This window comes from Zea mays, chromosome 6, assembly GCF_902167145.1.
Source record: "Zea mays cultivar B73 chromosome 6, Zm-B73-REFERENCE-NAM-5.0, whole genome shotgun sequence".
Classification (NCBI taxonomy): Eukaryota; Viridiplantae; Streptophyta; class Magnoliopsida; order Poales; family Poaceae; genus Zea; species Zea mays.
This window is the reverse complement of record NC_050101.1, coordinates 42,633,259-42,661,152: the sequence shown is the minus strand read 5'-3', so window position 1 is coordinate 42,661,152 and position 27,894 is coordinate 42,633,259. Positions and strand designations below refer to the sequence as shown.

The 27,894-nt window shown below is 48.0% G+C and overlaps 1 protein-coding gene across 2 annotated transcripts; it reads left to right on the top strand.

The window, feature by feature from the left end:
• Positions 1 to 3,885: 3,885 nt before the first annotated feature.
• Positions 3,886 to 5,367, top strand: LOC100272853 (uncharacterized). Of its 2 annotated transcripts, NM_001353547.1 has the most exons (2): positions 3,889 to 4,186; positions 4,431 to 5,367. In NM_001353547.1, the coding sequence occupies exon 2, from the start codon at positions 4,709 to 4,711 to the stop codon at positions 5,144 to 5,146; it is 438 nt and encodes a 145-aa protein (NP_001340476.1). In that variant the 5' UTR covers positions 3,889 to 4,186; positions 4,431 to 4,708; the 3' UTR covers positions 5,147 to 5,367. The 2 variants fall into 2 exon arrangements, with proteins under 2 accessions (NP_001340477.1, NP_001340476.1); NM_001353548.1 differs by having other exon boundaries at positions 3,886 to 5,339.
• Positions 5,368 to 27,894: the final 22,527 nt, after the last annotated feature.

The following is a 27,894-nucleotide window of genomic DNA, read 5'->3' as shown; positions in this document are numbered from 1 at the left end:
GCGTCGTCAGCTTCTTCCTCAACTGAATCCCGTGCATGGCGGGCGGTCTCCTCCCCCTTCTTCTGGAGCTGCTGGCCGTGGCTCCGAGTCCGTGGGATCGGGACGTTAAATGTCGTGCTTGCCCGTGAACCCTAAATCCTAAAACCGCACGAACCTAGCGCGTCTGCTTTGAACTCCGCAACCGTAGACTAGCGCCTCCGCATCCAGTTCACCGCCGCTAGAAATCGTCGTCGACGCGCCGCGGCCGTGACCCCGAATTCGTGCACCCTGGCGCCGGGTTTTATCGTGGAGCTTCCCTTGGGCTTGCCGAAAGGGTTTGGGGCATCTCCGTGCGGGATCGGCAACCGGGGCAGCGGGGATTTCTCGCCATCGTCAACTCCTGCGCCGCTGCATCACCATCGCCGCGAGCAGAGAACTCCGAGCCAGTCTAGTCGGTACTACCCTCTCTCAATGACTCGTTTCTTTCCCCGCATCGTGTAGTAGTAGTTGGATCGGGTTTTGGAACACCAGAGGGGGGATTCGTGTTGCGACGGTGGCGCTCCGCCGCGGGGAAGAACTTGCGCCGCCGTATCGCCCTGTTCGTCCACGCCGTCGGGGTAGGCAAAGGGTTGCGTCATTGATTTAGGAGTGAACGGTCCAGATTAGGATCCACATACCCTTCCCGCTAGATTAGATCGTGGTGCTTGATTGTGGATCGGGTGGAGCAGAGCGACTCCATAATAATTAAATCTGCGCCATAGGTCGCGGATTGGACGGTCTGTGCCGCGTACAGCTTCGCTGGTGACTCGGTCTAATCCGCGCCGTTTGTGCGTAATCCAATGGCCCACCTTGGCCGATACCCGTTCGACTGGTTGTTTTGCTAAAGAGTCCTCGGATTTTCTATAAACCAACCCGCAGTCCTACCACAGAGTAGAATGAGCCTTAATATTATTTACCCCGAGACCCCTGCGCTTCACAGTTATTGAGGCCTAGTCCGGAAAGTTGGAAAATCAGAGAAAAGTAATTAGAAATAGATTTTTAATGCAAAAATAATTACTATAACTTGTATAATTCATAGAAAATGCATATGAACTCCAAATTAATTCATTCCACTTTCTAAATTTTAGTAACATTATTTTCTATCACTTAGAGTCTCTGTTTTGTCATGAAAACAGTAGTAAAATTTATTTCTCACAGAATCACATTTCAAGCACATAAAACCTTTGTAAATTCATATCTTAAAATCTATAACTCCAAAGAGTATGATTCCTGTTTCTAGGACTTTATTTTAATGTGTAGATTATTACTGTGTATTTTGTTTATATGTTTGGTGTGATGTTAATTTTCTCTATATATAATGTGCTTGTTTGTATTGTGGCGAGTAGAAGAGCCCGTGACTGAGGATCCTGGTGAGCAGCAGATAGAAGTAGCTGAGCAGGAGCTCATTGAAGGCAAGTTGTGCCCTTGACCACTTTTTACCCAATAATGTTCTTTAATACCATTTATTCATGCATAGGTTAATTTTGATGGGGCCCGATAGGTCACCCTAGATTGTTTATCTCAATACCTTGTTTACCCCTGAATCACTTGGGTAGTTTTGCTATTGCTTTACATGGTTTTGGGATAATCATTTATTATATCTATGTTCCAATTCTTTTGTTATTCTATTTATGTTCATGTCAAGATCATTAATGTTAATTGGAACATAGAGCTTAACTTGAGTAACACGTGCCACCATAAGGGATTAATGGGATGCCCTTGGCTGACTAATTAGGAAAGCTAGTGGAAGACTACCTTACCCGAAAGGGGCAAGGGCAGTAGGGGAGTTGCATGCAAGGAGGTTCTCGGGTTGATTTAGCTGCGATGGCGGTCAGACGGGGGATTCTTGCAAGTGCTCTTCCCATAAACTGTAGCGGGTTTTCGAAAGCTAGTGCAACTTTGTAAAGGCCTCGTAGTGTTGCCCTGTCTCGCCTCCTAGGTAGAGGTGTATGGGAGTCGCGACCCCTTGGCAGATGGGTAACATGACTTGTGGGTAAAGGGTACAACCTCTGCAGAGTGTAAAACGGGTATACTAGCCGAGCTCACGGTCATGAGCAGCTCAGGACTCTCTGATGATTAATTTATGGAACTAAAATTCAATTTTGTCATTTGTATATGCATGGGATTATTATTAATTTTGTTCTATTATTTTTATTAAGGTTTGGTATTTACTTACATTTAGTAATTGCTAATAAAATTTTGACCAACTAATTAAAAGCAATGCTCAGCTTTAACCCATGTCATTGATTAGCCTTACACATCACATTAACTCTCACCTTTGTGAGTTCATGTCCACTGGTTCCCCACAACTTGTTGAGCTATGATCATGTGTGAGCTCACCCTTGCTGTCTCACACCCCCACCCCCACAGGAGAAGAACAGGTGGTTCAGGAGGAGCCACAAGGCGAGGAGTTTGATCTGATCTAGGTGGCGTTTCTCAGTTGACATTGGCGCCAATGACGATCCTTAGTTCGTTTTATATTTGATTTTGTAATAAGACTTTCGCTATGTAATAAATACTCTGATTATTGTGACATTTATCTCTATACACTCTGTTATTATATATGTTGTCTTCTTGGCGCATATATGAGATGCACCTGACTTTGTTCCTTAAAGCCGGGTGTGACACCTTCGAGTTGATTTTAACTCAAAGTCAACAAAATAAGTTGTTAATGAAGGTCTTCACACATGAGTCAAGGTTTTCTTTGGAGTCTCGAGCCAATTGTTCTCAAAATCGACTTAACTCTCAAGGGTTTGAGGGGGGTAGATATCCGTGTCCCCATGACGCAGATCCGGTGCATGGGTTGTTGGAGGGCCTAAGTAGGTCGGGCGGCTGATTTTATGGGCCAATCGGCCAACTGATGCCTAAAGATGGTGCAAAAGCTTGGAGATCAAGGAAGGGAGGCGGATTCTTTCCGTTAAGAAAAGCGCGAAGACTCACTGTTGACTCGGGAATAGACTCGAGATCACAGGGGACATGATAAGGAGGAAAAAAACTAACTTGTAACCCCGAATCCATCAGCATATATAAGGCGGGTTGGGGACCCCTACGCATCATCTGATCATACCTAGTAGATCCCATCTTTTAGTCATCCCACTCCGGCACCTCGAGCTAGTAGTGCATCATTGTAACCTCGAGACCAAAGCAAAACAATCTCCACAACACACAGGACGTAGGGCTTTACGCCTTCTAACGACGTGAACCTGTATAATTCTTGTGTCACGTTGCGTTCTGCACGAACCATTGAGCTACCGTTGACCTCGCCAACCATAAAAAGCACCCCGTGATACATCCCATGGTGTACAATCAGCACCAAACACCGACAGTGGACGAAACTTTTTAATTTGGATTCATTTGGGGCTTAAAATTCTAAAAATCGTTTATAGTAGTGTTTTGTCAAGAAAAAGAAATCGATGGCGTAAATATTTATAGTGATGGTTTGTCTAGAATGGACGCCTTTGAAGCTTGCGATTTTCTTGGGTCATTCATTCATATCGACAAAAGTCAGAAACGTTAAAGGCTAGTAAAAATAGATTTAGAGTACTAATATTGTATATGTACTAGTGAACCACTATAAGGACACGAAACTCTGACTTTATGACTGGATGGACATATATATAATTACGTTAGTTAGAATGCTAGGTAAATACGATAATGATAATAATTAGATCTGATATATATGGCCTCTATGGTGCGGGCGGCACTGAGGAGCGTCACCACGCACCACGATGCTCTATCGCTTAGCCATGTCCACCATGCATTATACTATGCTCTGTAGCTAAGCTAGCTGACTAGCTCTATCTCTCTCTCGCTCCCTAGCCCAGCAAGTGGACCTCGTATAAAGGGGAGGCCAGCTGAGCTCAAGGAATCAAACTAGCTAGCAATAAGCTACAGAGCACTGCCTGTTGTTTCTTCTTCCTCCTCTCTCCCCTCTCGATCGATCGATCCAACAAGCTAAGCTTGGTCCTTGCTTTCTAGCTGCCTGGTACGGTCTAGCGACCGATCGATCGATCGATCGACCATGTCGTCCTTGCTATGTATTAGCCGCAGGAACAACAAGAAGGACAGCGATGGCGATGGAGAGTACGGTGGCGAGCAGATCATCATCAGCACGGGCGGCGCGGCCATGAGGAAGGGCCCGTGGACGGACGAGGAGGACGAGCAGCTGGTACGGTTCGTGCGCCTGTTCGGCGAACGCCGATGGGATTTCTTAGCAAAGGTGTCAGGTTTGCGCGGTGGCGGGTGCGTCGACCGATCCGCCTCCATGCAACTCCGCATGCACGAGGAGGGTCGGTCGGCCTCGATCGAGCAGCTAGCAGTGTTCTTAACCGTTTGCTTCTTCTTCTTCCTCCTCATCTTTGTCGCGTATCTGCGTGCGGCTCTTGTGGATACGGACGGCGACGTGCGTGCAGGTCTGAGGCGCACCGGCAAGAGCTGCCGCCTCCGGTGGGTGAACTACCTCCACCCGGGGCTCCGGCGCGGCCGCATCACGGCCGATGAGGAGCGCCGCATCGTGGAGCTCCACGCGCAGTGGGGCAGCCGGTGGTCGCGCATCGCCAGGAGCCTGCCCGGGCGCACCGACAACGAGATCAAGAACTTCTGGAGGACGCGGACCAGGAAGAAGGCGCTCGAGGAGAGGAGGGCTGCCGCAGCAGCAACGTCGACGGCGGCGGAGTCGGCGTCCTCGGTGATGACGGTGTCGTCGTCGTCCGAGTGCCGCCGCCCGCCCGTATCGTCGTCGTCGTCGTCGTCTTCGCTACGGCGGGACGAAGCGCGGCGCAGCGGCGACGAGACCGAGGAGGCGTCCACGCCCACCGCGGCGCCGGCGACCAAGCACGATGAGGAACCCCAGCCGCAGCCGCAGGAGTGCTACGACTTCCCCATGGACCAGCTGTGGAACGAGATCGCGGCAGCCGATGCGGCGGCGATGAGCTACCTTGTCGTGGACGCCTGCTGGGGCGGAGCTGCTGTTGGTGGTCACTGTTATTACTACGGCGCCGCCGCAGCCTCAGCCGCCTCGCCGCCGCCGCCGGCCTCGCCGCCGTGGGAGTACTGCGGCTCCGATTTTTCGCTGTGGAGGATCGACGACCAAGAGTACTACAAGAAGATGCTCGACTCCTCCTCCTGATCCCGGCCCGCGACTCATATCGTTTGGCGAGGACACACGTACATACGCGCTCTGTGAATTTGCTAGCTCATATATATTATCCAGGCGAGGCGAGGAACGAGCTGAGATCATGGTGGTGAGATGAGATGAGATGAGATGAGAGAGTAGTGTGTATTAATGGTGGTTCAGATCGAGTAGTGTGATAAATTAACAGAATATATATAATAATTTACGCTTCTCTCCGAATCCATATATCGATAGATGATCGACCGATACTTATATATTCTGTAGCATCTACACGTACGCCTTATTAGCTATTACTACTTGAAATCCATACCAATTCCATATTCCAACTTTCCAAGAAAGAGATGCAGTGCAGCAAGCATGATGCGTACTCCATGCGTGCATGGCCTGCATGGGAATCTACCTAATAGTGGGAAGGAACCCTAGCTAGCTAGCTCCCAGGCGACCAGCATCTTCTTCTGTGATTAAAGAGAGAGAAATAGACGTAGGATGCTTGGAGAGAGATGAGAGAAGAAGAGAGGGCCCACAACAAGAAGTGCTGCAGGAGGTGGAAGAGGAAGAGCATGCAGCTAGCAGCCTAGCTAGCGCCATTGTCGTTGGTGCAGGTCACTGTCCAGACTATTTTCCCGCGCGCGCGTCCCTCCAGTCGTGTCAGATTCCAAACCAACGTACGCTAGTAGATTTCGATACTAGTGTATGTATTGCAAGTAGTGGTAGGTAGTAGAGATTAGTGGGTGATCCACAGCATCAGCTGTGTGGGCCGCCTACCTTATTTTGGCCCAATCCCGATCGATTAACCTAGCATTATCATCATCGTGAATTAAAAAATTGCATCCACTAGCCACCGGTTAGTGGTCCATTCACCACACCACATCCACAGGCAGACAGGCTGGACGGGCGAGCGGGACACACAGATGCGTGCGTGTTCCGTTAATGTATACGGAACAGATTCACTGGCATTTTCCCCCTTTCTTTTCTTTTCTGATGATGGCAACGCGAGCCACGGGTCGCTGGAGAGAAATCTATACTGGGCCTCCATTCTGAAACCTCAGTCTGGTGGTCTGGGCTGGGCCACACGTCGTCACGGATCGATAGACAGGCCCACCAACCTCTGGGCCACACGTCCCACTTGGCATCCACACATCCTCACATCCCCGCTCCACTATTTTTTTTACCAGTAGCCAAAGCAAAAGGGCTGCACATGGGTAGGGCTGGAAAGAATAGCTCGTTTGGCTTATGATTAGCTCAGTTCAGTTTGACTCGACTCATTTTCAATTTTATCACGAACTAAGCTAATATCTTAGCTCCATTTATTAATGAGCCAGCTCGTTAGCTCGAACGAGCTAGCGTTTGTCGGCAAAACAAAACCTCCACCTATGTTAGATGGACTAATAAGTGATGAACTGTGTTAATTCTGTTGAGAACTACGTTATCACGGATCACCAGATCCGCACCCTTTCCTCCCGTCAGCAGATTAGGCGCGAGAAGTCGTGGAAGACCCATATCCCTTCCCAGTTGCACGACAGAGGAAACACACGATACACGATGTAGGGGTGGGCCTTTGGCCTTTTTCTCTTCTCTATCATATGAAGGGGTGTACAGGTTTCTTATATAGAGATGTGAGACCCCTCAGGGGCAAAGTCGGTATTTGCCCATATAACCCTAACTAGGGTTACTTAACACCCCCCCTTGGGCGAATAACGAGACCAACACATGCCTCTTTAAAACTCCCAAAAACCCAGTGGGAAAAATATGGAGAAAGAGTACATGGTGACGCAAATTGCATTTGCACTTTGTTGCCTCATTAAAAACCTTATGTGAGAAACTTCAGAAAAACTCACCAAGGAAAAAGAGTATAGCAAATGTCATCAGGACAAATTTCGATCTTCTGGATCAGGATTCCATCGAACCTTCTACAAGGGCTAAATTTAGAAATGTGCTCCCCCGATCCTTGCAAAACCGTATCAATAAGGCAAAACATCTTCTGGAAGTATATGCACATAAAGATTTGTCAAACGGATTACATATCCTTGCAAGGACTATTTTAGGAACTTTACCTCTACTCACTTCTAGGATATACGAGGTAAGTGCGCGTATCAACATAAATAAGCCACTTTGACTGATGGTGTTCGATCGACTGGATCTATATATTTGACAAAAATTTCTATAAGGGTTCACATATTGACCATCAAGCAACGCCTTCAGGGCATAGAATATGACATTTATTGTCTCACGATTGTGATCAATATAAGCATTCACTCCCCTGACGATGACATCTGTCAAAGTCGTTATCTCTCATAACTCAAGCATATTCTTCAAGATATATGTATCATTGTTCATCTGTAATAACGAGAATGTGTGAGGTTGGGGTGCTATCATTTTCTATCTTACACCACAATTTATACATAGTTGTGCAAAGCAAGTAACATGTCCTTCTATAGAACTTAGGGGATAATATAGTTGCAATAGTACATATTCTAAATATGACACATCGCTCCAGGCGTTCATCCATTGCAATATCTATGATGGTGTTACAAAAGTCCATCAAAGATCGTAATCCATCAATGATTTATTATCGATCAGATAAATCGTTATAGTCTAACATTCTGGCACAATGGGGATATTTTGCCAGTAACACCTAAACCTTATAGGTTTCTGCCATCAGGGCTTTAGAGGATACCGTAATTCCACGTCAAGTGGAAAATACCATGAGTAAAACTCGTGGAATGCACATGTGCTTATTCGGTGAACTTCAAGTCCTTCGGTACCTCATCTTATTCATTTACGGGTCTGTATAGGTCTTTATCCCTTTATAGGGATTATCAAACTTTGGTGTTTAACACAGACTTTATTTCTTCTGGAAATGTTCCATCAAGGAGCTATAAACTCATCTATGAGATATTCTCTCTACATAGGAGAGTGTTCATTCGTCAGGAATGTATTATTCGGTACGAGATTTATATGTTGCATGTTGATAATTCAAAGATATGAGTCCTCCTAGGATATCATGATGGATCTTCATAATCCTATTGACTGCATATTTTAATTCATGCCATTTGCCAGATATATGACATAGCGGAACAGTGTTTATTCAACACATATGTGGGATGGGTCTCTCACAAGACCACTTGAACCATCGCATTCACCACACATTATTTCAATAGTGCCCATAAATGTCCAAACTTCAAGCTCGCGACTTATTTTGTGATTATTGGTTCAGCCTCGATTGCATTTATCAATGACCCGATAAGAGAGCTTAAAGCACTCATGCCTAGGACTTTGTTTTGGATCCCTTTGCAATCTATAGAGGCAAGATAGGTGTCAACATATTTGTCTCCCACGTTTAATAATGATCTCTGTCATTTCCCAAAACGAAAGATTCATTGTTTTGTATTCCCAGCACAATGATATTGCGCGCATTGCTAGGAACTTCATCATCAAGACGAACCTCTTCGTGAGGCAAATCACCAGCAGGGCGAGTTCATCGGAGGAGAGTTATTACAGACCACGTGAATCTGCAATCAGAACATATGCTTTGACTAAGGCTGATGGATCATATTCGCAGGCGTCCCCAAGAATAGATCAAATACCAATAAGTCAAATGTGGATATGATATTAATCCCGGGTATGTCCACATCAACATCAGGTAGAAGCATTTAGACCGATATGGTTACTCCTCAACGATTTCTGGCAAACTCCATATACACAGGAGTGCACACCGAATGACAGGTTCAATTTGGCTTTTGTGCGTTTAATAGAATATTGAGGCATTACATTATATGGGCATTCCTCCCCCTAATGTTGAGATGTTGTAAAAGCATACAGATAAAATCCCCAACCATAATCATCCAGTTGTGGCCAATATATGCTATTGTGGTGATTTATTTGGGAAATCTTACGCACATTACAGATCGGGTTTTATGCAGTGAGCTTTGGACTTAGATTAATGTAGTGGCATGAATACTACATACTTTTCCTTCAACATGAAGGGTTAGTCTCAACATCCAGCGAGACACGCAACAACAAGTTACTTCGTGGTTACAATTCTGCAAACTTATTGTTATTATTACCAAATGCACAGTCAATCATTAAGATTTAGACTAACATGCACAACACTATTTTATCCATAAGGGTCCTTCAGGGGCTCATGAATACCATTAGTCGTTTGGAGCCATTAGTTGACTTCAGATCAACAAGTAAAATGACCATCAGGGTCTAACGCTCACAAAGACATTCACTGGTTGCATTGTGCTTTTAAGCACATAGGAAAATATGTGTGTAGATAATGGTAGTAAAGTGCACGGCATCAGGACAATGTTGCTAAGCAAATATTTTTATATGCATAGAAGTATAGTCCAACTCATTTTTATCACTGCCCATGGTTTACCCAATTACTCGTATTGTTCTGAAATTAGGTATCATTTTGTGCAACATTTTTAGGTATTATAATTTTGAGAGAGAATTTATAACAATAGTTAATAATTTGTGGTGCTGCTAGCAGGGTAAACATTTCTCCTCATATTATAAACCAATTTGTTCTATAAAGCATTATTTCGATCTCTTCATTGTTCGGCAAAAAGAGAAGCTTTGGAATAGAACAGACAAGGCCAAGAATTCATTTTTATCTGGGAAAAATCACCACATAACTAGCTTTTCATGAAACAAATGATGATAACTGCTTGGCAAGAACGAAACAAGACTAGTATCCGCCTAGGATCCGTCTTCAACAACATATATTACTGATCTCATACGAAGAAATCATCAGGAATAGAGAGGATACAACATGTCTCTACAAGATCTTCATATTTCTATCACAAATTATCATCACTAGTAGTCTAGTGGTCAAGACATATGACTCTTCTGGCTCCGAAGACCAAGGACATGTTAATGTCTAATTTAGCTTCAAGCTCTGTGGTGATGTGGGATTTCATAGTTATTTGTCTACTCTTCTCACTTCTGGTAGATCGGAGGTAGATAATGGTAAGCATGCCAAAGGGTGGAATTCAGTGTAGTTCGGCTACATAAACCCAGGGTATGTGTCCATTCAGGACCGACCTTTACTATTTAGCTTATAGTGTATAGCAAACTTGTCAAAGGACTATCCTGAGTCAATTCAGTGACTATAAGTATTTACAATTCTGAGAGATGTATGCGACACAAGCATAGAGGTCCTAGATAGAACGAGTAAAGTGGTTCGATGGGAACACACTATGGTTTTCACACCAATATAGTGAAAAATTTCTTAGAATAACCTCTCGGTATACTCGCAACTTCGTGTTGCTGGCATTACATGTCCTTTTATCTCATAGTTTGCTTCATGTCATTCAGCGACAAAGAGAGCAATATGCCAAAATCTGGTTGAGCAATGTATGACTGAGATTTCTAGTCTTAAATTATTTGGTAAGGTCTTTTTGCTTACTAATAGAATCCCAATTTGTGATGTCTTATATGCCAAAAAGGCTTTTATGCATTATATTATATATCTTCAGGTTACTTCGGGTAAAACTTTATGCATGAGGAGAGAGCAAAGAAATTAACTTATTTGTGTTTCATTGTATTTCAATTTAATTTCCCAGATTTTCTAAGCATTATAGAGCTTGATATTGATATAGTTGGTATAACCACTTGGCGATATATATAAATATATGATGCCACACAACACAAATCAAACATATATATAAATATATGATGCCACACAACGCAAATCAAACAAAGTATAGAGCCAAACAAAAAAAATTAAGAAGGTTGCGCGACAATGTGACTTCAGGGGCTCAGATAACCTACCACATTCTACGTGAGTACAAGCTCCAGCGTAACTGACGTCAATGCGTGTGCGGCCATCAGGACTACGACAACACAGCAAGCCTTCGTAACAAGCGCACCAGGCGCAGTTGTGACTCGATAGTCGGGTTACAAGATAAGTCCACACAACGTGCGCAACAGGCGCAAATGTGGCTCGATGATCACGACAGACGAACAATTCTTACAGGGCATACAAAAAATACGCGACTCGACGATGATAGTCCGACTCAACGGGAGTGGTTCGATTAAACGAGAGTGCGTCATAGCAATCACATGACGCAACCAAGTTTGTATGACACAAATATTGTGTCGTGTTGCCAGGGCGTAGCCAATGTCATAACTCAGTCGATTAATAACGTAGTCTGATCGACGCGTTCGAGTACCCACTATACAATTTAATCTCTCGCGCGTGAGTTTAAAAGTTCAATGCAAAACAAATATTTAGAGCGATTTGAGTATGCACAGTATAGCCTTCACACATTTTAATAATTTCTGCTAATTATCTACTACGAGAAATAAAGCAGAAAAATAATACTAGAATTAATGCATGAGTATAAACATATTAAGGCATTTTCTCATATTCAAGTATGTATTTTTCTACTAATTATTCGTGCCAAAGGATAAATAATTGAGATAAATAAACATGTTTAATTATTTTTTCAGCCGCCACTTGCATGCAATGCTAAACGCGTGACTTTATTTTCTTAGCTGCATGCATGCATGCAGTGGAGTGCCGTCATCCTCCTCCTTTCTTTTAGCCGTTCAGGTGCACTACATGCGCACATGCAGCCCTCACGAGTCCTAAGGAGGCGAGGAGCGTGGTTCTTATCCCACGCGACCAGAGAGCATAGAAAGGAAGTGCAAGCGGACAACCCGGTCAAGGAGGTGCCCACACCATTTTTGGATCGTGACGCTAGAAGCTGGCGGCATAGACGGGCCCACCTGGTCGCCATTCTCTGGCTAGCCACACGCATGAGCACATCGCTTTGGCTAGCGTGTTTCTCTCTCGTGCGCACGCCTTTCTTCCAATTCGCAGATATGGCTGAGGCTGGGGCCAACCACCCTCCTCCGCGTGGACATGGCCACGCGGGGCACAACAGATATGGTCTGGTGTGCGACTGGCATCTTCAGGGCCACAGGGCGCTGCCTTCGCGCGAGATTGTGAAGCATGGAGGCCGGAGCGCTGCACGTCTGTGTTCAGGCTTAGACTGGTGCGCCGTACAGGGCGCCGACATTTTTTTGCAGATGAACACTCCACTATACCATTTGATCTCTTCTTCTAGAGAGGGCTAGCTACCGCGGGAGCGGACGTGCTACTGGCGCGGGCGCATCACCACGACGTCGAGGGCAAGATCATGGCGCACAGATACAGATCAAGAATAGTAAACATATCACGCTCGGTTGAGCAGAGAAATTGAAGTCTGTCGCGTAGGACAGTTCGGCTAGGCCGGGGACCTGCCGGCTTGACGAAGAGTTGATGTAGATCTGATCTCGCAGCAACGTCGAGGTAGAGCGTGCTGATAACATGTTGAGAACTATGTTACCACGGATCACCAAATCCGCACCCTTCCCTCCCGTCAGCAGATTAGGCGCGAGAAGTCGTGCAAGACCCGTATCCCTTCCCAGTTGCACGATAGAGGAAACACACGAGACACGATGTAGGGTTGGGACTTTGGTCTCTTTCTCCTCTCTATCATATGAAGGGGTGTAGAAGTTCCTTATATAGAGATGTGAGACCCCTCAGGGGCAAAGTCGGTATTTGCCCATATAACCCTAACTAGGGTTACTTAACAAATTCTACGTTGAATTCATGTGATACGTGAAATTATGAGTATTATTACTATTTTGTAGTGTTAAATTGGTCTAGAGTTAATTAGCAGCTAATTATATTGTTGTATTGCATATTATTTTTCACTGTGGCTCGCGAGCTCGCAAATGAGCCGAGCCAAGTTTAATCTTTAGCTCGGTTCCTTAACGAGCCGATCCGAGCCAACTAGTTAGCTTAACGAGCCGGTTCAAGAAGCCGACCTGACTCGATATCTAGCCCTACACACGGCTGTTGGCACTGATTATATGTCGTTGAGTCCACTCGTGCTTTCACGGACCAGGACAAGACCGCACCGTTGATGGTCATTCTCATGACCGTGCGACTGTGTCCATTATTCATTATTTGTAGGACCAATGCAGACAGGCTGGCCGAATATTTTGTTTTTTTAACCATTTTTGTGATAAAAAATTATATTTAGATCCTTGGAGGACTTAATTCCTGATTTGGACCCGAAGCTCGACATCGTAGCCTATGGCGCCGAGGCAATACATCTCGGCACCATAGGCTATGGCGCCGAGCTCTGACGTGACGGTGGCACCTCCCAGCGGCTAGGCCTGGCGTGGCACCAACGCGGCCTCCTAGCTCGGCGCCACAGATCTTGGCGCTGAGCTGGGAGCCCTATAAAACGGTCGCGCTACTGGCCGAGAGGAGCTCATTTCCCCTCCATTCAAAACTTCTTCAAAGTTCATCCATTCAAAGATTCGGATTGGAATACTTTGTAGACCAAGGTATGGTGTCTCACTGATTCATTTTATATATTGGGTTGTAATTTTTCGATTATTAGTTTTCATTGTTCCTCCTAGAATATATAGTATAGTTCATATGATGAATATATTTAATTTTATAGTTTGTGAAATCCGATTATTTAATCTATTAGGTACTTGTGTTAATATATAATCATTTCTTATATGAAAGACATGTACCGGGAGACGTTGTGGCAGAAGAGATGTCGTCCCCGGGAGTTATATCCGGATGTATCTAGTAAGGATGCTCATGTTCCTCTTGAACTTCCTGTGCCTAATTGTGACTGTGACAGTCTGGCTTGGGTATGTCAATCCAAACATCCAGACACGGTTGCTCGCTGCTTCTACCTTTGTGGCGGTTTTAACGTACGTAGCTTATGACTTGTGACTTAATATTGTTTACTAGATGTGTAATAATGCTTCGTTCCAATTTTTTGGAGCACCTGATGTGTTTCTTTTTCCAGTGGATCGACGGTCCTGATAAATTTGACCCTCGATATCTTCTTTTCGCTAATTGGTAGTGTGGAAGGACTAGTCATGAACGTTTTAAGCATTGGGTACCTCCTCCCCCGAATCCTCCACCAATGACGGATGCGGAGAAGGAGGTAGCACAGAAAGACGAATGGACTCGCCGCCTCGATGCGATTGCGGAGACTGTGCTGTCATCGACGAGGACACTGCGAAGCACTTCATGTGTTCGAACATTGATTATGTGAGCCCATAACAAATGTTAAACTTTTGTTATTTTTTGCATAAATTTACTAAATTATTCTCCTGTAGCCATACGGGTAGCATAAGTGTCATTTCAGAGAGTGGTTGTATGATCCTATGTCCCATTGGTCAGAGGCAGAGGCAAAGGAAAAGAAAAAAATGAGTGGGCGGAAGAGTTGAAGTTTGATCCAGTACTCAGCAAATGTGGTATTGAAGCTAAGTATGGATTAGTTCCTTCTGAGCTTGGTGTTGGCTATTTTTGTGGACATATGGTAGATTACGATGAGGTTGATATTTATTTTTTGCTTGCACCAGTTGCAATGTTGCACCCGTACTATATATACTAACAAGTAAATATCTAATAACATATACATTAAATCAAGTAAATTAGATAACTAATTACTAAAAAATAAATGTAATACCCGACGGCGAGGGACGACGGCGTGGCGAGGGAGAACGGCGGTGAGGCAGCGTGGCGTGGGGCGGCGGCAAGGCGGCAAGGCGAACGGCGAGGGAGGTCGGAGAGGGAATGACGGGTGAGGACGAAGAGGTGAGGGAGATCGTTGGCGAGTGAGGACGGAGAGGTGAGGGAGAACGGCGGCAAGGCGGACGGCGGCGCGGTGGAGAAAGGGACCGGCGGCACGTCGGAGAGGGAACGACGGACGACGTGAGAACAGAATGAGCGCGAGGAACACGTTGCGGCTCTAAAGCCCTAGCTTGGTGCCAAGGTCTATGGCGCCAAGCTAGGGGGCCACGTTGGCCTCCACGTCAACCCTAGCAGACGTTGCCACGTCAGAGCTCGGTGCCATGGCCTATGATGCCGAGCTGTGTTACCTTGGCGTCATAGCCCATGGCACCGAGCTACGGGTCCAAAACCGAAAATAAGTCATCCAGATGTCTAAATGTAATTTTTGTTTAATAAAAAATTAAAAACCAAAAAAATTCGAACAGATCGGGCATTTTGGGTTACGTGGACGAGGACCTCTTGTTTCTGTTAAGTAACCCTAGTTAGGGTTATGTGGGCGAATACCTGCATCTTGTGTATCGTGTGTTTCACTATCGTGCTTCTAAGAAGGGATACAGGTCTTCCACATCTTCTCGCGCCTAATCTACTAACGGGAGAGAAGGGAGCGGATCTGGTGATCTGTGGTAACGTAGTTCTCAACACATTATCAATACGCTCTACCTCGATGTTGCTGCGGACCCGATCTGCATCGACTCTCCACCACGCCGGCAGGTCCTCCAGCCTAGCCGAACTGTCCTACGAGACAGGCTTCGATTCCCCTCTTCGATGAACGAAGAAATATGGTATGAAATTAATAGTGTGATCTACTAAATTCATGATCAAATGCGCCGTAAGATCGGCACGACACGTGCTCGCTCGCCTGATGTGATGTGAAGTGTTGTCGATGGTGTGTGGACTGGAAATGATTAGAAGCGTCTGTGAGTGAACCACGGGAGAACAAATAATCGCATGTTTTCTATTACAATCTCTACCTTGATTAATTATTTCTCGCAGTAAATAATTAGTAGAAAATGCATATTTGAATATGTGAAAATGACTCTATGCACCTGATCTGCTTATGCTTATGCACTAATTATAGTACTGTATTTATGCTTTATTTCTCGTAGTAGATAATTAGCAGAAAATTATTAAAATGCATATGAAGGTTATGTTGTGTATTTTTGTATCGCTCTAGATAATATGACGCGTTGAGCCTTCGGACTCACGTCGAGCGATTAAATTATATAGTGGGTACTCGGACGCGTCGATTAAACTACGTTATTAATCGACCGAGTTATGGCATTGGCTGAGCACTGGCTGGTGGCTGTGCCCTGGCAACACGATGCAGTATTTGTGTCGTACGAACTTGGCTGCGTCATGTGATTGCTATGTCGCACTCTCGCTTAATCAGACCGCTCTCGTTGAGTCGGACTATCATCGTCAAGTCGCTTATTTTTTGCATGCCCTGCAGGCACTGTCCGTCTACCGTGATCATCAAGCCACAATTGCACCTGTTGCACACGTGCGTGAACTTATCGTGTACCCCAACTACTGAGCCACAACTGCGCCTGCTGCGCTTGTTATGAAGGCTTGTTACGTTACCGTAACCCTGATGGTCACACACGTGTTGACGCTAGTTTCGCTACAGCTTGTACTCACATGGATTGTGGTGTGTTGTTTAAGCCCCTAAAGTCACATTATTGTGCAACCTTCGTAAACAATTTTGTTTGGCTCTATATTTTATTCGATTGTGTTGTGTGGCACCATATATTTATATATATCGCCAAGTGACCTTAACAACTATATCAAGCACTGTAGTGCTTGAAAATCTGGGAAATTAAATTGAAATACAATGAAACACAGATAATTTAATTTTTTGCTTTCTCCTCATGCATAAAGCTTTACCCGAAGTAACCCGAAGATATATAATATAATGCATGAAAGCCTTTTTAGCATAAAATACATCATAAATTGGGATTATATTAGTAAGCAAAAGGTCCTTACCAAATGATTTAAGACCAGAAATCTCAGTCATACATTGCTCAACCAGATGTTAGCACATTGCTCGCTTTGTCGCTGAATGACATGAAGCAAACTATGAGATAAAAGGACATGTAACTGCTAGCAACACAAAGTTGCGAGTATACCGAAAGATTATTCTGAGAAAATTTGCACTATGTTGGTGTGAAAAACCATTGTGTGTTCCCGTCGAACCACTTTACTCGTCCTATCTAGGACCTATATGCTTGTGTTGCATACATTTCTCAGTCATACCCCTAGTTGCTGAATTAACTCGGGATAGTCCTTTGACGAGTATGGTTGAAAGGGAAATGTGCCCTTGGGCAATTTCTATTATGTTTTGGTGATTAAGTGCCCAACACATTTAGTTCTTATGTGTTAAATGAAGAGAAAAGTGCAAATCAAGACACGAGGTATGTTTCTAGACTTAGTACATTATTTTAAGTACTAACATATTTTGTCTAAGTGCTAGAAACAGGAAAAGAAATAATTGCAAAAGACTTGGCTGTGTGTAGCCAAAGTCCAGCTCGGCCTGGCACACCGGACTGTCCGGTGGTGCACCGGACATTGTCCGGTGTGCCAGGCTGGACTCCGGTGAAAAGGCCGCTCTCGGGATAAGTTCAGCGGCGTACGGCTATAATTCACCGGACTGTCCGGTGAGCCAACGGTCGCCAGCGCAACGGTCGGTCGCGCAATCCGTCGGCGACGCGTGGCCCGCGCCAACGGTCGGTAGGGGGCACCGGACTGTCCGGTGTGCACCGGACAGTGTCCGGTGCGCCAACTGCCCCGGAGCTGCAACGGTCGTCTGCGCCAGAAAAGGAAGGAGATCGGCACCGGACCGTCTACAGTGATTGTCCGGTGCGCCACTCGACAGAAGGCAAGGATGGCCTTCCTTGTTGGCCTCCAACGGCTCCTAGTTGCCTTGGGGCTATAAAAGGGACCCCTAGGCGTATGGAGCTACCCAAGCTTACAAGAAACATTCTAAGACTCCAAGACTCCAACTTCACGCATTCGATTCTTTGAGATAGTGACTTGAGCTCCATTTGAGTTGTGAACTCCGTGCGTTGTGTTTTGAGCTCAACTTGTGACTTGTGTGCGTGATTGTGCTGTGGATTTGAGTCTTGTGTGTGTTGCTCTCCCCTCCCTTACTTATGTGCTTCTTTTGTGATCATCATTGTAAGGGCGAGAGGCTCCAAGTTGTGGAGATTCCTCACAAACGGGAGAAAGACTAACAAAGGAAAAACTGTGGTATTCAAGTTGATCATCGGATCACTTGAAAGGGGTTGAGTGCAACCCTCGTCCATTAGGACACCACAATGTGGAAGTAGGCAAGTGTTACTTGGCCGAACCACGGGATAAAAATCACGTGTCTCTTGTGTGCTTTCTCTTTGATTGTTTGTTTTCACAAGAGCTCGTTTCAAGCTACTTAGCCGTTCTAACATTAATAACTAAGTTTTGTGGCTATTAGTGTTGAATTTTACAGGATCACCTATTCACCCCCTCTCTAGGTGCTCTCAATTGGTATCAGAGCTGTTCTCTTCACTTAAGGGACTAACCGCCCAAAGAGATGGATCCTAAAGGAAAGGGGATGGTGGTCAACGATAAGGAGAAGGAGTCTGTCTTCAATTAGCCAAGAGACGACAAGCCCACGGACTCTGGCTCGAGTCACAAGAAGAAGGACGGGAAGAAGAAGAGGCGCATCAAGAAGATCATCTACTACGACAGTGATGCCTCATCTTCTTCACCACACGACGACGACGATGATTCCTCGTCAAAGAAGAAACCGGTGAATCAAAACTATTCATTTGATTATTCTCGTATTCCATTTAATTCTAATGCTCATTTGCTATCAATTCCACTTGGGAAACCTCCACACTTTGATGGAGAAGACTATTCTTTTTGGAGTCACAAAATGTGTAGTCACTTATTTTCTCTCCATCCTAGTATTTGGGAGATTGTTGAAAACGGAATGCATTTTGATAGTACTGACAATCCTGTTTTTATAAATGAGCAAATTCATAAGAATGCACAAGCTACTACTATTTTGCTAGCATCCTTATGCAGGGATGAATACAACAAGGTGAGCGGCTTGGACAACGCCAAGCAAATGTGGGACACCCTCAAGATATCACATGAGGGAAACGACGCCACCATGATCACCAAAATGGAGTTAGTGGAAGGCGGGCTAGGAAGGTTCGCGATGATCAAGGGAGAGGAGCCAACACAAACATACAACAGGCTCAAGACTCTGGTCAACAAGATTAGAAGCTATGGAAGCACCAGATGGACGCACCACGACGTCGTCCGACTAATGCTAAGGTCATTTATAGTAATTGACCCCCATCTTGTCAACCTTATTCGTGAGAATCCCAGGTACACCAAGATGACGCCCGAGGAGATTTTTGGGAAGTTTGTGAGCGGGCGCATGATGGTGAAGGAGGCTCGATATGTGGACGATGCTCTAAACGGTCCACTACCCGTCCATGAGCATCAAACCGTTGCCCTCAAAGCAACCAGCAACAGGGAGACGCTACCAAGCAAGGTGGCACAAGTGGAGGCCGCGGGCCTCAACGAAGATGAGATGGCGCTTATCATCAAGCGCTTCAAGACCGCACTAAAAGGACGCAAGGAGTACCCCAACAAGAATAAGACAAAGGAAAAGCGCTCATGTTTCAAATGTGGTAAGACTGGTCATTTTATAGCACAATGCCCCGATAATGACAATGACCAATAACAAGAAAAGCATGGGAAGAGGGAGAAGAAGAAGGTTTACAAGAAGGCGAAGGGTGAGGTGCACCTTAGCAAAGAATAGGATTCAGACTGCTCTTCATCCGACTCTGACGATGAAGGACTGGCAGCCTCGGCCTTCAACAAGTCTTTGCTCTTCCCCAACGAATGACACACTTGCCTCATGGCCAAGGAAAAGAAGGTAAGTGTTCGAGATACCCCTAAGTACTCTACTTCTAGTGATGAGGATTCCTCCGATGATGAAGTAGATTACTCTAGTCTATTTAAAGGATTAGATAGGGCTAAAGTAGAGAAGATCAATGAGTTAATTGATGCTTTAAATGAAAAAGATAAATTGTTAGAAAAACAAGAGGATATTTTATATGAGGAGCATGATAAATTTGTTAGTGTGCAAAAATCTCTTGCTTTAGAGATTAAAAGGAATGAAATGCTATCCTCTGAGTTATCTGCTTGCCATGAAACTGTATCTAGTTTAAAGAGTTTAAATGATGATTTAAATGCTAAGCTAGAGGAAGCTAATAAATCTAGTTCATGTGTAGAGCATGTTAGTATTTGTAATAGATGTAAGGACTTTGATGTTGATACATGTAATGAACATCTTATTGCTATTACAAATTTGAATGATGAAGTGGCAAGTCTTAATGCTCAACTTAAGACTTGCAAAAATGATTTTGATAAGTTAAAATTTGCTAGGGATGCCTACACAATTGGTAGACACCCCTCTATTAAGGATGGACTTGGTTTTCGAAAGGAAACCAAGAACTTAACAAGCCAAAAGGCTCCCGTTCTCAACAAGGAGAAAGGGAAGGCTCCTATGGCTAGTAGTTCTCAAAAATGTCATGCTTACATTTATGATAGAAAATTTTCTAGGAATGCTCATTATAATAGGAGTTATGATGCGTTTAATTCACATGCTATGTTTGCTTCTAACTCTACTTTTGTGCATGGTAGAAGTAGGCCTAGAAAAAGTAATGTTGTGCCTCATGTGCCTAGGAGAACATGTAATGAACCTTCCACCATTTACCATGCTTGCAACACTTCATTTGTGCTTTTATGTAAAAATGAAAAAGTAGTTGCTAGAAAGTTGGGATCCAAATGCAAGGGAGACAAGACTTGTATTTGGGTTCCAAAGGCTATTGTGACTAACCTTGTAGGACCCAACAAGAGTTGGGTACCTAAAACCCAAGTGTAAATTACCTTGCAGGTTTATGCATCCGGGGGCTCAAGCTGGATTATCGACAGCGGATGCACAAACCACATGACGGGGGAGAAGATGTTCACCTCCTACATCAAGAACAAGGATTCCCAGGATTCGATCATCTTTGGAGATGGGAATCAAGGCAATGTTAAAGGAATGGGAAAGATAGCCATTACATCTGAGCATTCTATCTCAAATGTGTTTTTAGTTGAATCACTCGGGTACAACTTATTGTCTGTAAGTCAATTATGTAACATGGGTTATAATTGTCTATTTACCAATATAGATGTTTCTGTCTTTAGAAGGAGTGATGGTTCATTAGCATTTAAGGGTGTATTAGACATCAAGCTCTATTTAGTTGATTTTTCGAAAGAGAATGCCAATCTAGATGCATGCTTAATAGCTAAGACTAGTATGGGATGGTTGTGGCATCGCCGTCTAGCACATGTTGGGATGAAGAACCTTCATAAACTTCTAAAGGGAACACATGTGTTAGGACTGACCAATGTATGTTTCGAAAAAGATAGACCTTGTGCAGCTTGTCAGGTAGGGAAATAGGTGGGAAGCACTCATCACAACAAGAATGTGATGACAACATCAAGACCACTTGAGCTTCTTCACATGGACCTCTTCGGACCCGTCACCTACCTCAGCATCAGGGGGAGTAAGTATGGTCTAGTAATTGTTGATGATTTTGCCGCTTCACTTGGGTGTTCTTTTTGTAAGATAAATCAGAAACCCAAGGGACCCTAAAGCGCTTTCTAAGGAGGGCTCAAAACGAATTTGAGTTCAAGGTGAAAAAGATAAGAAGCAACAACAGGCCCGAGTTCAAGAATCTTCAAGTGGAGGAGTATCTTGAGGAGGAAGGCGTCAAGCACGAATTCTCCGCTCCCTACACACCACAGCAAAACAGTGTGGTAGAGAGGAAGAACAGAACGCTTATCGACATGGCGAGGACGATGCTTGGAGAGTTCAAGACACCCGAGCGGTTTTGGTCGGAAGCTGTGAACACAGCCTTCCACGCCATAAACCGACTATATCTTCATCACCTCCTTAAGAAGACCTCCTACGAACTACTTACCGGTAACAAACCCAATGTTTCTTACTTTCGTGTATTTGGGAGCAAATGCTACATTTTGGTGAAGAAAGGTAGACATTCTAAATTTGCTCCCAAAGCTGTAGAAGGGTTTTTACTAGGATATGACTCAAATACAAAGGCGTATAGGGTCTTCAACAAATCATCGGGTTTGGTTGAAGTCTCTAGCGACGTTGTATTTGATGAGACTAATGGCTCTCCAAGAGAGCAAGTTAATCTTGATGACATAGATGAAGATAATGTTCCAACGGCCGTAATACGCACCATGGCGATTGGAGATGTGCGACCACAAGAACAACAAGAGCAAGATCAACCTTCTTCCTCAACGATGGTGCATCCCCCAACTCAAGATGATGAACAGGTTCCTCAAGAAGAGGCGCGTGATCAAGGGGGAGCGCAAGAAGAACAAGTTATGGAGGAAGAAGCACCATTGGCCCCTCCAACTCAAGTCCGAGCGACGATTCAAAGAAATCACCCTGTCGATTAGATTCTGGGTGACATAAGCAAGGGAGTAATAACTCGCTCACGTTTAGCTAATTTTTGTGAGCATTACTCGTTTGTCTCTTCTATTGAGCCTTTTCAGGGTAGAAGAGGCCTTGCAAGATCCGGACTGGGTGTTGGCCATGCAGGAAGAGCTCAACAATTTCAAGAGGAACGAAGTTTCGAGCCTGGTGCCACGTCCCAAGCAAAATGTTGTGGGAACCAAGTGGGTGTTCCGCAACAAGCAAGACGAGCACGGAGTGGTGACAAGAAACAAGGCTCGACTTGTGGCAAAAGGTTATGCCCAAGTCGCAGGTTTGGATTTCGAGGAGACATTTGCTCCTGTGGCTAGGCTAGATTCTATTCGAATATTATTAGCCTATGCAGCTCACCACTCTTTCAGGTTGTTTCAAATGGATGTGAAGAGCGCTTTCCTCAACGGTCCAATCAAGGAGGAGGTGTATGTGGAACAACCCCCTGGCTTTGAGGATGACAGGTACCCCGACCATGTGTTTAAGCTCTCTAAGGCGCTCTATGGACTTAAGCAAGCCCCAAGAGCATGGTATGAATGCCTTAGAGATTTCTTAATTGCTAATTCTTTCAAGGTTGGGAAAGCTGATCCCACTCTTTTCATTAAGACTTGTGACGGTGATCTTTTTGTGTGCCAAATTTATGTCGATGACATAATATTTGTGTCGGCGTTTCGACCCCGGGGGGGTCCCTGGACCGACGAGTAAATTGTCGCCGCGTGCCCCAGCCCAGATGGGTCGGCGCGAGAAGGAGCGCGAAGGGGGGAAAAGCTAGAGGGAGACAGGCATAAAAGGGGAAACTCGCGGCCTTCGTGTTTGTCTCGCGCCCAGGTCGGGTGCGCTTGCAGTAGGGGGTTACAAGCATCCGCGTGGGAGGGAGCGAGAGGCTTACGCGCGCGTCGTCCCGTCCTTCCCCGCGCGGCCAACCCTCTGTAAGAGGGCCCTGGACCTTCCTTTTATAGGCGTAAGGAGAGGGTCCAGGTGTACAATGGGAGACGTAGCAGTGTGCTAACGTGTCTAGCAGAGAGGAGCTAGTTCCCTAAGTACATGCCGTCGTGGCAGCCGGGGAGGTTCTGGCACCCTGTTCGTGTAATGTCGTGGCCGTCGGAGGAGCGCTGGAGCCTTGCGGAAGGACAGCTGTCGGGGTTGTCGAGTCCTTGCTGACGTCTCCTTGCTTCTGTAAGGGGGCTAAGAGCCGCCGTCGTCATGGAGCACGCGGGGCGCCATCATTACTTGTTTTACCGGGGCGAGCCAGATAGGACGCCTGTCTTGTCCCTCGTAGCCAGAGCTAGCTAGGGGTAGGGTAATGATGGCCCCCCTGTGACGTGGTCGGTCCGAGACCTGGGTCGGGCGAGGCGGAGGCTCCTCCGAGGTCGAGGTCGAGTCTGTCTTCCATGGTTGAGGTCGAGTCCGAGCCCCGGGTCGGGCGAGGCGGAGTTCGTCGTCTTCCGGGGTCGAGGCCGAGTCCGAGCCCTGGGTCGGGCGAGGCGGAGTTCGTCGTCTTCCGGGGCCGAGGCCGAGTCCGAGCCCTGGGTCGGGCGAGGCGGAGTTCGTCGTCTTCCGGGGCCGAGGCCGAGTCCGAGCCCTGGGTCGGGCGAGGCGGAGTTCGTCGTCTTCCGGGGCCGAGGCCGAGTCCGAGCCCTGGGTCGGGCGAGGCGGAGTTCGTCATCTTCTGGGGCCAAGCCCGAGTCCGAGCCCTAGGGTCGGGTGAGGCGGAGCTTCCTATGGCGCTCGAGGCCGGACTTGGCCGCTGTCAGCCTCACTCTGTCAAGTGGCACAGCAGTCGGAGCGACGCGGGCGGCGCTGTCTTCTTGTTAGACTGGTCAGTGGAGCGGCGAAGTGACTGCGGTCACTTCGGCTCAGTCGACTGAAGGGCGCGCGCCAGGATAAGGTGTCAGGCCATCTTTGCATTAAATGCTCCTGCGATACGGTCGGTCGTCGTGGCGATTTGGCCAAGGTTGCTTCTTGGCGAAGACTGGGCCTCGGGCGAGCCGAAGGTGTGTCCGTTGCTTGAGGGGGCCCTCGGGCGAGACGTGAATCCTCCGGGGTCGGCTGCCCTTGCCCGAGGCTGGGCTCGAGCGAGGCGAGATCGTGTCCCTTGAGTGGACCGAGCCTTGGCTTAATCGCACCCATCAGGCCTTTGCAGCTTTGTGCTGATGGGGGTTACCAGGTGAGATTAGGAGTCTTGGGGGTACCCCTAATTATGGTCCCCGACAGTAGCCCCCGAGCCTCGAAGGGAGTGTTAATACTCGCTTGGAGGCTTTTGTCGCACTTTTTGCAAGGGGACCGGCCTTTCTCGGTTGCATTTTGTTCCGGTGGGTGCGCGCGAGCGCACCCACCGGGTGTAGCCCCCGAGGCCTCGGAGTAGTGGTTTGACTCCTTCGAGGTCTTCGTGATGCTTCGGCCGGTCTGGTTGTTCCCTCATGCGAGCTGGCCGTAGCCCGGGTGTACGGTCGGGTCCCAAGTTCTCGGGCTGGTATGTTGATACTGTCAACGGTTTGGCCGGAGCCAGGTTTGCGAGAGCAGCCCCCGAGCCTCCGCACAGAGCGAGAGGACGGTCAAGGACAGACTCATCTTTTTTACATACGCCCCTGCGTCGCCTTTCCGCAAGGTGGAGGGGGGGAAAAGCGCCATGTTGCCCTCGGAGGGTGCCGAACATGGTGTCTCCAGTGAGCTGCTAACGGGTAATCCGAGTGGAAGCTCGTGCCCCATTTGTTAAGGGTCGGCTAGTGGCCCGGAGGCGCGCTCCAAAAGTACCTACGGGTGATTTGCCGGACCCGGTCCCCTTTTGACAGGGTCCGAGGGCTCGATGCCTCCCTCTGATGGGATTCTGTTACAAAAATCATTCCCGTTGGTCTCGGAAATGTCCTAGGGTACCTCGGGAGCATAGCCCGAGCCTTGGTTATGTATCGAACGTACCCAGGGTCATCCCTCGCTCTACGTCTGAGGCGACTGTTGAACCCTTTCGAGGGCCAGCCTACGAACCCCTGATCAGTAGTGGGCGCGGAGCCCGAGTGGCCTAAGGCGGCCGTTGAACCCTTCCGAGGGACCGGCTTTCGAACCTCTGACTAGTAGTAGGCGCGGAGCCCGAGCGCTCTGAGGCGGCTGTTTAACCCCTCCGAGGGGCCAGCCTTCGAACCTCTGATCAGTAGGGGGGCTCGAGGCCCGTTTCCTTCGCGGTGAAGGATCCCTTTCGGGGTATCCCCTTTCCCGGTCCCTGTCGTAAGAGAGAGAAAGAGGAAGAGGAAAAGGATACGAAATCGAATGACGTGGCGCACCTTTTTTGACGCGGTCATTACGGCGGAAGCGAAGCGTCGCCTGCTTCGCCCACCAAAGGTGTCGCCCATCCTGTCGCAGAGTTAATGCGACGGGACGAGTGGTTCATGGGGCGGCCGTTGCGCGTGCGCGAGCCGTTCGAGGAATGGGCGTTTCGCTTTGAGTTTTGAATCCTGCGGCAGGTTCGGGTGAAGTGTTGAATGGGTCTCGCCTGGGCCTTTATATATTCGGGAGAGGGACCTGTGACGGTTCTTTGCTCTGCTACTTGCCTCCTTCTTAGGTTTTCGCAACCCGAGGGAATAGCCAGAGAAAGGAAACCGCTCACCCAGTCCTTTCCGCCGCCACCTCCTCTGCTTGGTGATGGCCGACCGGGTGACCATTGTTCCGCCGCGCGACCCGTGGCCTTTCTCCACCTTCACGGCGGATGACCTGGAGGCCCTCGTTGCTGAGGGTTTACTTCGCCCTCTCTCCGGTGACCCACAGCCGGAGTGGATGCCCCCCCCCCCGAGCGGAGCTGCCCCGTCCCTGCCGCCGGGGTATGTCGTGAGCTTCGTCTCCTTTCACGAGCGGGGGTTCGGAGTGCCGGCAAGCCGTTTTATGCGGGCGATTCTGCACGTCTACGGGGTGAAGCTGCACAACCTCAGTCCTAACTCCATCTCGCAAGCCGCCATCTTCGCGGCAGTTTGTGAAGGATACTTGGGGATTGACCCTCACTGGGACCTGTGGACTCATCTCTTCTCCGCGGAGCTTTTTGCCTTGCCGACGAGGGAGAGAAGGGGTCCGCACGGCAGTGCGGGCTGGTGGCTGTATCCTCCAGCTGAGGCAGTTGCGGGCGCCGCAGTATATCCCCACCATCCTTGCGTCCTCGAACAAAGGGTGGCAGCGCCGGTGGTTCTATCTCCGAAACGACGATGGGAGGCTCCCGTCGTTTTCTCAGCGAGTGGTGACCGCCGCCGCCGATAACTGGCGCTACGGGACCCCACACGACAGACAGAAGAATCTCCAGCCCCTTTTGAAGGCCCTGGGGGAGTTGCGGAAAGGAGGGCTCACCACTGCGGGAGTGGTTGCCGCCATTCATCGCCGGAGGGTGCTTCCCTTGACGGAGCAGCGGCTGCCGCTTTGGGAGATGACGCCGGAGGCCGACTTGGAAGGTTTGCAGATGTCCTCGGATCCCCATCCCGTCGACGACCTCCACAGGCGGGTAGCCGTCACGTTGGGGAAGCCGGATGCCGGCGCCCTTTCCCAGCCCTTGATGCGTCCTGACCGCGGGTGTGTGTCCCTGGTGAGTGTCCGCTCCTTCTTTCTCCTTGCGTCGGATTGCCCTTGGTTCTCACAGCCGAGACTTCTCGTCTGTCTCCATGAGGTAGAGCATCACAAGCCTTTCCTGCCATCGGTCCCGGAGGACGCGGTGGACCGAGCTGTGCGGAGGGTTGCCGCGGAGAAGAGGAAGGAGAAAAAGGACACGAAGAAGGCTCGGGCCCGCGAGCGGATGCGGGCTCGGGGCGCCTTGGAAAAGCTCCGTCGTCGGTAGGAGAGGGATGGGCTCCCGAGGGAGCCGTCGCCGGAGACGCCTGATGACGACGACGACGATGAAGACGACGATATGGCTGCCCGCCTTGGCCTCAGCCCGGATCTGAGGCTGGGCCAGGGGTCGTCAAGCCAGCCCCCGAGCGGGCTGGTGCCGTCGGTATTCAGGGCCAGGACGTCGGGGTCCCGGTCCGAAGAGCGGGGCAGATCGAGGGGGTACTTAACCCCTCGGCCGGGGAAGTTGAGGTGACCCCGGGGAGTCAGACCGGGCTGCCTGTTCCCCGAGAACCGTCACCCGTGTCGGCTGCGCAGGAGGGCGATCCTCGGGTCATCGTGGCTGCTTCTGAGCAGTCCGTCCCTCGGGTGCCTCGGGCACCCAAGGCGAGGATGGTACCGAAGCTGGCAGCGAGGCAGACCTCGGTGGTACCTTCGGGGGTCGAGGTTCGAGAGACCTCCCCACAGGCACGGTTGATTATGGCTCGGAGTGGGTAAGTATCTGAGGATATCTTCGTCCTGGCTCCTCCTTCGTATGTCCCGACCCTGATTTTCCTTTTCTCCTTAGCAAGCGGAGTCACGGTCCGACCGATCTAGCTCCCCGGAAGGTCCTCAAGATGGCGTCGGCTTCCGCAGCTAGTGCCGCGCCGAGCCTCGCCGGCCAGCTGACCTCCTCGCAAGACGGCCCACAGCGGGGGGCTCAGGCGGCACCAGTTGTCGTGGAGCGAGCTCCCGAGGCTGGCTCTTCTGTCGAGGCGGCAGTCGCGCCGGGGGAGGTTGCTGGCGCGG

Excerpts from the sequence above, each read along its gene's own strand:
- LOC100272853 (NM_001353548.1), top strand. The coding sequence starts at position 4,040 with ATGTCGTCCTTGCTATGTATTAGCCGCAGGAACAACAAGAAGGACAGC.